We start from the raw sequence: 11,377 nt of genomic DNA, 5'->3' as shown, positions 1-11,377 counted from the left end.
AAGCTAAATAAAATAGCGTTGCATGCATATTTCCCAATGGAGGAGGAGAGGATATTTGAATGGAGGGGTGCATAATCTGTAGGTTAATGAGGAAAAATAACAGAGATACAGAAGCGAGCCCACGCAAAAGATCATATGCAACATGCCTGGTGTGTCTGGTGTGAGCCCCAAAAAAATGATCATCCTACAGCATCAAATACAGTTTGTCTGCTATATTCTATTGTTTTTCCAAGACTGGGTGAGTATGTTTCAAAGAGTCAGGAAATAAATAAAGCTTTTTCAATAACCTATTTATCCTTAAATAATAAAGTGCTTATCTGTCGCTCTGTTTCCAGATAAAAAAAACAATGGAGAAAGTTGGAATTACCTGCAAGTCAAATAAACAGAGTGACAAAGATGAAAACAACTTTGCTGTTCTTTGCGAGCGTGACATTCTGTGTTTCAGTGAGGCAATCTTCTAGAGGTGAGATAGCATGTGCTCCACTGCGGCAGTATTCTGGTGGGGAAGTCAGTGTGTGTCACAGTCCACGATGCTACACTGGGATGAAGAGTGACAGCTGTCAGGAGGGATCAGGCTTACTCTGCCCGCTGCACAAGAAATCAAGGGAGAAGAAGAGTGTATGACGACAGGCTGCCTCTGTTTACTGCCTTGTGGCCTTACCCTTATATAGAACAGAGACTCACCGGCCCAGCTAACCTCTGAGAACATATCACCGAGCAGTCATGGTACATTATTTCAATGAGGAGCGAATGGAAGAGAAAATGGAGGGATCCGCTCGGGGGACGTATAAAGACTGTCTGCATATATGTGTGTGGGTAAATATGCTTGTCCCTTCTCTCTCTTTCCCGCTCCGTTGCTCATTTTCTCCATTATATTTCTCACCTTAAAAGCCTCCTGTCTAAAATCATTTTTTTCCTGACTCAAACCCCTAAACACAGCACGGCCATTTTACTCACAAACAGCTCTTTCCATATCCTGTGTTTAGACAACGAAGAGAAATACAACCAGTTTGGTTGTGTGTGTGTTTGTGTGTGTGTGGTGTGTTGTGCGCGTGCACAGCGTTGGGGGTGCTGATGGACAGCAGGCTGTTGCTGGTCTGGGGTTATGATCAGTGCAGGGGTTATCATTACTGACCCCCTGCTGTGTTTCCGTGACCCCTTGTCCGTGAGTTTTGACCTATAACCCCCCCCACGACTCCTGTCAGAGCTGGGCTGGGATAGACGGGACCGAGTGGACGGGATCCCCTGCGGTGACAGCGAGACACGGGACCCACACACACAGACAAATATACACGCACACACACCATTTGTTGCTTACTTTACCCCACACCTTTTGCTGCTTATTCTACCCCATGGAAGGAGTAGAAGGGGAAGGGGGGGTGGGGGGGGGGGGCTAATCAAGGAAAAGACAAACAGAGCTGTGGAGTCAGAGTGGAGGCCGGGGGTGAACAAGAAAAAGACTGTTGGAAGATTCAGTGGAATGTCCACTCCCTATGTATCTTCTTCTTGTGTCAAACGTTGTCTGCCACGTTTGACCGTTAATCAGGCCAGATAAGCCGGGTCTTTATAGGCCGAGGAGATTTACACAGCTCTGCTGGCTGGCTGGACCGCATTCCCAGCAGAGACGATGGGATAATGTACTCACATCTTATAGGTGGGGATAAGCTGGCCTTAAGGGGCCTTAACACACATATACAAACACATGACTCTGCTGTACAGGAAAAGCAGGAAAGGTGTGTTTGGTGCAGCTGCTCGTGTCCCTCTCTTGTTCTCTTAGGAATACACACACACATTACACACATGCGGAAGCCACGCATGGCCATTGTCTAAATGATAGATGAAGTGTGTCGTGGTGTATGCACGGGCCGCAGTGGGAAAAAAACAAAGCGAGCTCTTTGTGTTGCAAAGGACAACAACATTAACATAAAACCAAGACAAATACTACATCTGATAACTGCTGACGCGGGAACGTTACAGTATATGAGCCTAATGATGATCCACCATCAGGCTGCAGCCTGCACGGCCAGCCTCCCTTGTGAAGGATTTAAAACTGGCTCTAGATATGAGTTCACAGTCTGAAACGCCGTGAGTGCTAAGTATTCTTAACACTTGCACAATACACACGTCAGCAAGACTGCGTTTATACAGCAGACGCAAAAAAGCAAATGTTTTCTCTTTGATGTGGAATAAAACTGTAGTTGAGATGCATGCCCACGCACATGTCAGTAATAGTTAGTTAAAATATTTATGATGTAATCAGTAGACAATATGTGGAGCAGACCCGCTAACAGCCGGCTAGGAAAACTTTGAGCAGACGCCGAAAAAGCCCAAGGTGTATTCTCAAGACATGTGGGTGTAATAAAGCTCAAAGAAATACTTCCAAGTCCACATGATATGTTGCCACAGGAGCGGCCCCCACAAAAAAATTGTCGCTTGATAACATCACAAGCTTCTTGCTTCCCCGCGTTCTGGCTTTGAGGGTGAGTTCGCAGATATCGACTACACTGCTCCAGATCAAAGGAAAAACATATGCAAGATTTATTTGACCGTGGATTTTTCCCTGAGAGGATGTAAAGAAGCTATTCTTTTGAGAAAAAAAACATAAAGCGGCTTGTTTTTATTTTCTTAACATAGGAGACATTCAACTTTATATCTTCGGAAGCATTTAAAACTTTAAAAGATATAAAGTTAACTCATCCAAGGAAGCATTAGATCCCTATTTGGGAGGATTTGTAGTATGGATATTTTAAAATACTAATTAGGGTAAATGATGTCATAGTCTATCTAACAGAAATACATAGTTAATAAGAGCCAATGAGTAGTGGATGAGTTTATTTCTTGTGGCCTGCAGAGCATTTGTTGACTTCTCACTCTTGGCACACAGCAGCTTGTTGCATGTTAGTTTAGGAAATGAATCTCTAATTTCACATTTCCCTGATTTGGAAAGGAATCAATTACAGATGTGGCAGAACCCCCAACCCCCCCAACTGACAGCATCCTCAGACCAGACCAAACCCAACACATGTTAGGATTTTACAAAACTGTTCGAGTCATTCCAGGAAATGATTAACTGACGTAATAATTAGACAAGGCCTGATTCACGTCTAAAATAACTCTTGCATCATGAACTGAGCTGGTGTTCCATTAGCTTCTGCAGCTACTGAGCTAACAGGCTAGAGAAACAACGTCGAACCTGTCTGAGGCTCAGGTAAAGTGAATACGGAGTGATCTCAGTCTGGCATTGTGCCATCATTTCTTATTGTCAACAAATCCAACGGAAAGACCAAAACCAACAGTGTGTTTGTCTCTCAACACTTCCCTACACTGTCCATGGCAGCCCCAATCCCCCTTTTGTTCCTGCTTATATATGTAAATCTGAAAATACTGGTCGCAAAAATTGTTTCATTTAAAAAATTAAAAAATAAAGTCACTCAGAAATTACTTTCTTAAAACAACTGAGCACTGTAGTTTTTAGCACGTATTACTTAAATGGGAGAAATGTTGCATTCCCTTTGAATTGCCCTGTTGCTAAAATGTGCTATACAATTAAAAAAATAAAGCAACAGGACAGTGTACTATACGAGGGATTTGACTCAGTACACACTATAGAACTAACGTCCATGGTAATAAAGGACATATCACCCACTGCAACAGTGGGGCTGACTGAGGCGTACTTGAAAGATTTTTGAAAAACAATGAAGCTCTATGGTGCCAAGGTATCATCTATATTAGACTTTGGCTTCCCAGGCAATAATTGGATGGATGCATTTAGTGTTGTTTTTATGGGATTTGTTTGCAATTACAAAATTAACATTCAAGATCAAACATGTATGAGTACTCTAAAGTCTAGCGGGAAATTTACGCTGTCACTTTGACCATTTTCTACAGCAACAAAATACAAATTGCAGTTTTCTAAAACGCGAAGGAGAGGAATGTACAGACCCATCAGGGTATGAGAGAGTTTTTGAAGTTAGACTTTAAACATTTTCAGATGTATTTTAAAAATGGCTTCATATATTTGCGAGCTCTGCAGCTCTGCTGGAATATGACCAGTTACTAGTCGTAGGTTAGACCTGCAATCGTTCCAGGCACACACTAATATAAAACACCAGGTAAATTCTCTTGTCATGTTTAAAGATTACTTATCTCCTTTATGCTTTTTAGATTGAACTGGGGAGGGAACTCCTCGGGTTTCAGCAGAATGAAACAGATCCCAGCGCCAGGGGCGTCGGACTGGGGGGGAAAGGGGACTGAGTACCCCGGGCCCTCATGTGAGGAGGGCCCTAAAAGATGCTAGAATGGATAGTTGTGGATGCAGCGAGGGGCCCATAGAAAAGGCGTATCTACAGGGCCCAGAAGGACTTCTGAAGACATGATTCACTTCCTTTCGGAGAAGAGCAAAAGTACTCTGAGAGTACACTGACTTACTAAGATGTACAGCCGGTACATCTTGAACTAATATTACTCTAATGATGTAGAGAGTAACAGTAAAAATAAAGCTTCTGTTTTGTTTCCGTATGAAGCCTTTGGGAGTTTGAACCGGAGGATTTTGATAAGGAGGACCTCTGCTGATGCTCATAAGACAAGAATCCTGAGAGGATTTGCAGTGGAGTTTGGACTGAATTGTTATCACTTATTATAATATGAGAAAATTCCACTTCACGTATCATTCCTTGGTTCAGTAGTGGGCAGTGAATGAATTTTAAGCTGGATGCTCCTTAACTCCCCAGAGGCCTTACCTCCTAACTTTCAGTGAGTTACATTTGACACACATGTATAAATAATTAAACCACAGAGGTTTTAATATGCCTGTGATATTCTTAAGGGTTTTAAAATATGTCTTTTAATGGCTGGAACCCACAGACCTAAAGTCTCAGCATGGCGAAAGAGTAAGCCAAGCTCCTGAGAGGAAAGCAGAAGGAGGCTCCCAGCTCCACACTACTCTGTCCAATAGGGTCCCAAAGTGCTGACTCATCGGACACCCACTGAACCTGGAGAATGACCCAGAAACCCAGCAGAGGACCAGCCACTGCGGTGTTTCCAGCTTCCCGGACCCCCCTGCTGAACCTCAATCCATTACGGATGTTCAGGCCTGGGAGGATGAAAAAAATAAGCCCAGCCTAAAAGACAACCTAAAGCCCAGCAGAGGACCTGCTGCAACTCCACTGACTCCTGCTGAACCTGGGACTATCCTCCCGTCCAGAGGAGGTTTTGGGTACCGAGACCAGCTGAGCTGCTGTGTGAGCTACAAGACTCTCTGGGTTACTAGCAATTCATTGGGATGAATTAAAATGAGGTGTACCAACTGAACACGGTCTCTGTTTTCAAAATAATTAGTACCTAGTTATTTTCAGGAAACTTTCAGGAAATGATTAGGACAAAGAGTCTTTTGTATAATCTTACACTAATATAGTATTTTCCTTGTGAAAAAGTGCAAATTTAACTCAAAACTGTATTTAAGTAAAGTAGTACTTGAGCAAATGTCAGTCAAGATTGTAGGATTGGATCCTGAACTCTACCGCCCTAAACGCCAATAACCAGTGTACCGTAAGCAAGGCACGTCACCCCCAGTTGTTGCTATGGAGCTGCTGCAGCGAACATTAAAATACAGGAAACTCCCAGGAGTGACTGTGTGTAACTGAGTGTGAAGCAGATTATTACTCTTCAGGTCTCTGCTTAAATGAAGGTTAAAAAGCTACGATCAACAATAAATCATCTTTTAAGACAAACTTACAGGTGATGTAGTAGTTGACGTTCCTCTTAAACTCCAGGCCCATGTAGTTGGGGCTGAACTCCTGAAATTTGATGGTGAACTTGATGTCCTTCTCCGGCTTGTTACAGTTGACCAGAACATTGGGATCGAGGACTGTACTGCAGCTCTCCGCCTGCTCCCTCTTCACCAGGTACAGCTTGTAGAACTCATAATCTCTGCCTTGGTCCGCTTTGGGACAGATGATGTCCAGCTTGTCCCCGATATCTGGGTAGATCACCAGGCCTTTTCCAGCCACGAACCTGAGCGATGAGAGAAAAAAAAGAGATGAACTGTTACAAACACATAATAAAGGAAGTCTGGAAAAAGAGCTACATTTTTCAACAGCAGTTTATACAATCTTAATACTTTGAGCTTTGAGGAGTTATGGGTTTAGATTTGCCAGGCATGGGCTTTTAGGCAGAGCTCAGTTAATTTACCCCCACAAAAACACTACATGTTGCAGCTTGACACCGTGCAGCGTTAGTCGACAGAGCGCTTCACACAAATCCTCAAAAGTTTCTCATACTTGGATCCAAATCAAAGCATACCAAAAGTTCGCAAGAAGGGAAACAAGATGGCCCAACACAAAATGGCTGCCGCAAGAATCGCTACAGATGGGATTACATCCAAAGAATGCACTCATTCTTTTTTCATATTATTGGACTTCCATACAAGACATGTGCTTTATTATAATATCTGCTTCTACTTCAGAGGTCCGAGGTTTCGGAGGAAAACAACGTGTGGGAGTCAGTCGGAAGGTTACAGCTTCCTGGTTCATCTTCCCTCTGCCATGGTCATCTACTGGAGGATTAAGATAATCCATCTGGCCTCGCTGCACCTCTCCACCTCGCTCTCTGCTGCCAATTCAATCAGATCAGCTCTTGTTTTCTTATACTCATTAAAGGTGGGGAACAGGAGGAAACCCAGTGTGTGTGTATGTGTGTGTAAGTGGGTGTGTGAAGAGAGGGGGTGGGGGTACACTGAGTACTTACAGTGTGTTTGGTCAGTGGTGTGTATGTTTATGCATGTCTGCATGTGTGTGTGTGTGTGTGTGTGTGTGTATGTGTGCGCGGTCAGTCAGCAAAAATGGGCTGAGGTGCGGTCTGATTGTGCGGGTGGGGGGTGGTGTGTGTGTGTGTGTGTGTGGGGGGGGGGGTGAGGGGGTGATCATTGTTCTGGACTGTTTGAGGCTTAAAATGTCACCTTGGTTCAGCTCTGCGTCCCAAGCCAAGCATTAACCCAGACAGCCGGACTGACCACGGGTGTGTTTGTGTGTGTGTGGTGGTGTGTGTGTGTGTGTGTTGTGGTGTGTGTGTTGTGGTGGGTGGCCGCAGACAGTAAGCACAGCAGGGGGCTATCTGCTAGATCTGCCCATGCCAGCGGATTTAAGCAGGATTTAGCAGCGTGCAATGCATTTGTTGTTGTTTCTAAACCCTCACGTTTTAACAAGACATCAGGGGCTGGGCCTCTTTCTCTCTCTCTCTCTGTCTCTCCCTTATTTTCTCTCAGAGTGTAATCTCACCTTATCTATAGCCCCTCATTTCATCATCACACACATCATTTCACCACTAAATAACTGACTCTTCAGACAGGCCCAGGGAGGCGAGGAGTGTGATGCCTCCTGAAAGAGGAGTGTGTCTCCTCCGACATTAAACCCCGGAAAACGGCCAGCTATTGTACGAAATGATCATTTAAAAAGTCCCATTTTCTGATGAAATACCCCCCCATGAAAATGAACATGATTGGATTAAGGCCTTTTTAACATTCATGGCCATTCTTCTTGGACAAGGGCATTACCAAATAAAGGACTTAATTCCCAAAAGAGATAAATGCAACATGAAATTAGCAAAACGGTCAAAATCCATCTATCCATCACCCCCCCAGTCATCTACATTATGTGTGTGATTGCACCCCCCACCCCCCCCACACACAAATACACATATATTTGCCTGCATATGATGTCGTTAAATCACTTGCGGATAGGACCTCATGTTCGAGGCTTGGGAGCGGGTGAGACGTTATTTCCACGCTATTGTCTAACGCTCAACGGGGGTGAGGGGAGGGGTGGAGGGGTGGCACTAATTCAAGGGCTGATAAGGGGGAGAATGCGGGATCTGCTTTATTCTACCTCTCCTAACAATTTGCTGGTTTTCAGCAGGAACACTCTGCATGTGCTTGTGTGTGTGTGTGTGTGTGTGTGTGTGTGTGTGTGTGTGTGTGTGTGTGTGTGTGTGTGTGTGTGTGTGTGTGTGTGTGTGTGTGTGTGTGTGTGTGTGTGTGTGTGTGTGTGTGTGTGTGTGTGTGTGTGTGTGTGTGTGTGTGTGTCTGTGTGTCTGTGCGTACACTTTTTAATGCGTGTGCGTGTGTCTGTGCACACCATGCCTGGGTACACGTGCGTGTGTCTATGAAGACATGGACACAATCAGCCTCTAATTGGATCTACAAGATGCATCAGTGAGGCATAAACAAGTTTCCATGGCAACATTAGGCTTTGTTGCTGACCACCCCCTCTCCTCTCCACCTTCTCTCTATTCCCTCTATCCCTCCCAATCTCAGCCCCCTCTATTTCTGCTCCCCAATCTCATTCCCTCTCGCTTTATCCTTCGCTCTCATTCACCTCCTCAACATTTCCCTCATTCTGTTTTCTCTCATCCCCCTCTCCATCCTCCCCCTCTCTCTTCACTCACAAAAAAACACCTACAGAAAAACAAGCGAGAAGCCAGAGGGAAAAAAAGAAAGACCAGGCAAACATCACAATTAGACCTTGATTTGTTTCACTCAACAAGTAGGTGTTTTCTACTTTCTGTTCCTTGGTAGAGAAATTATTGGGAACTTTTTTCAAAAGAATTTAAATGACTTAAATGCCCTGCTCTCAAGTAAAACAATGAGTCTCACACCCCACTCCTCAGTTTTCCTGCCCATTTATTCCATTATCAGAGCGAGCAGCAACAATTTAGATGAATAATTAAGATTTCCAAAATCTTAATATCTTAATATCCCTAAAGGATTTAATCACAAACCGGCCCGGTTATTGATTCAATTTTCCGAGCAGGCCTTCTAGTTGGCGGTTAGATAGCTATCCTAAGTGAATTCTCTGCTTCTGTTTCCCAGCCTTTGTTAACTGTCTGCTATAATGAGGCTCTGGCTGCTGTGGAGGTCTGGAAGCGCCATCGCAGATGGGAAAGAGGCAACATAAAAGAAATAGGGCAGCAATTAGTGTTTAGCCCAGTTTAAAAGCCCTCCACTTGGCAAGCTGCGGCCCATCTCCAGTCCAGGATGTGAAACTAAACTGGTGGGCTAGGGCTTTGTCTCCCGTTTGTCTCTCTGTTGGCTTAATCAGCGCCACTCCGATGCTACACACAGCCACGCAATGGAGAGGAGGAGACGAGTGACTGCAGATTATTGTACTTTTGAGGAGGTCGAAAGGGAAAAAGGAGGGGAAAGGGAGGTTGAATTGCATCTTTCATTCACGTTGTCTGGAGACTTTATAAGACCTGTTGATGAAAGAGGTTTGAGTGCACAGAGGAAGAGCCCTGCAGATAGAAATGGTGTTTCTGGGAAATAACCCCGAGCGGGACAGGACCTTTATTCCCCTCATGTCAAACGATGTGGATCTGCCCGGACCAAGCACAATAAAGAGAATCATTTTCAAAACAACCAAATGAGTTTGGTTTTGTTTCATCTGGACGGCTACACTGCATGCTCAATCCTGTAAAGAGCTTATACAAACAGGCCTACGCTACAGCACAGCGGAGAGAGAACAGAAAACAACTACGCAGAGGCAAAGAGCCCCCTCCTCTCTCTTTTTACATTCCACTGGTGAATATGAGCACATGATCTCACATATGCTACCCCCGCTCTCTCACACACACACACCTCTTCATACAGAGACACACACACACACACACACGGATGTGAGAGCACACAAAAGCACTGTGGGGTGCATCCTGGACCTTCCCAGCCCAACTTCCCAGCCACCCCTATTCAAGCGCCCTGCCCTCACCGACTTTCATATAAAACGCCGCCTACACCAAGGCCCACTCAAAGCCCCTTACAGAGCCTCAAACCAGCCCTTCCCCCTATGTTCTCCACCCCCGTCCAGTCAACTCAGGCCTCTGCCCCGAGCACAGCACTGGCAGGCAGCCTCGGCCGCTGAATGAAAGGACCCGAGACACAGGAACTGGGAGAGAAAGAGGCAGAAACGGCTCATATCCACAGAATGGTGTCAAATTGATTTGTTCCATACATGCCATACATATATCAATTAAAATCTGTTATTCTCCACGAGGTGTACAGGGCGATCAATCTCCACCATGATGCAGGTACTGCCTCTTGTTCTCTCGGTGTCGTTTCTGCAGCCCAACGTTCAACCTGTCTCTCGTTCATTATGAGTGTCATGTAAAAACAAACACATCCGCACACAATCATCACCACAATAGGTACTCTATTCCCCTCGCTATCAGCGTGGTAATTATCACGCCAGGAAAAGTGTTCCCTCACCAATTATCATTTCTCTCTTACATTATCTACAAAATCAGTGTGGCTGGTAACTCCTCCCCCCTCCAACTCCATTATTACAGATGACACTTTCCATACGGCAGCCATATTTACAGCTTCAATCAATATTCCATACGCTTGTACTTCAGATTAAACATTACAGTAATTCACTCCCGTGACAGGGTTACATTTAAGTCTGTAAAGCCGACACAAAGCCGCGTTATGCAAAGAGTATTGTAGTATTGTAGAGCTCTTGTGTAACACATGTATATAGAGGCGGGATTTAAAGCTGCTTTACTTGCCTGCGGCGCACTGCGTTTTGTCTAATCATGGGGTACAAACATTACATTACATGTCGTTTAGCTGACACTTTTATCCAAAGAGACTTCCAATTGCTATATGTCAGAGGTCACATGCCTGTGGAGGGGTTAAGTGTCTTGCTCAGATACACATTGGTTGATGTATCACAGTGGGAATCGAACCGGATCTCCCACACCAAAGGCATGTATCGTACCCACTGGGCCACTATCCCCCAATATCCTGTTCTCATTCAAGTCAATTAATATGAAATAGTTGTGCACTAGCAGTGACTTTTTGTTCCTTGAAACTCATTTTAGATCCATCAAGATAGAGGCGCATGCTCGCTCGGCCTCACAATGGAAACAGCAGCTATTCAAGTGGCTTTGCTCTTGATGTGTGGTTAAGATCCACTGAGTGCTGTTGACACAGTGTGATCACTTCATACTTGGAAGAAAGGTACATATCATCAAACTGTCAGTATGTATGTACAGCTCCGGAGAATTAAGCTCCATCTGTGATGCCGAGGAGTCACGTGAACTGTCGACTGCATGACATCGGTTTGAACGACGCCACGGGAAGGTGAGCTGGTCACAGGTCTGCAGCCGTAGCCGGCAGCCCGACCCGAGGTCTCGTATACATAGCAAGCTTCTGTCAGGTTGTCGCGGGGGCAGATGTTCTTAGGGAGGCCTGTCTATAAACACACACACATAAACACATGCCCCGCAGTGTACACACACTGGTTTCCTCGCATGTCAAACAAGGTAAACAAGTCGCCTCAATGCTGGTGCTGGTGCAGGCCACACACACACACACACACACACACACACA

General features: G+C 45.0%; 1 protein-coding gene across 1 annotated transcript in view; it reads right to left on the bottom strand.

Annotated features, from left to right (window-relative positions):
- Nucleotides 1-11,377, bottom strand: part of efnb1 (ephrin-B1) — a 59,664-nt gene that overhangs the window by 27,808 nt on the left and 20,479 nt on the right. The window contains exon 2 of the mRNA XM_032527674.1: nucleotides 5,735-6,012. Within this exon, the coding sequence (XP_032383565.1) occupies nucleotides 5,735-6,012 (278 nt within the window). The remainder of the gene's footprint in view (nucleotides 1-5,734; nucleotides 6,013-11,377) is intronic.

Source organism: Etheostoma spectabile, chromosome 10 (assembly GCF_008692095.1).
Source record: "Etheostoma spectabile isolate EspeVRDwgs_2016 chromosome 10, UIUC_Espe_1.0, whole genome shotgun sequence".
Taxonomy (NCBI): Eukaryota; Metazoa; Chordata; class Actinopteri; order Perciformes; family Percidae; genus Etheostoma; species Etheostoma spectabile.
Note: the sequence above shows the minus strand (reverse complement) of the source record. Positions and strands in the feature narration are given on the sequence as shown.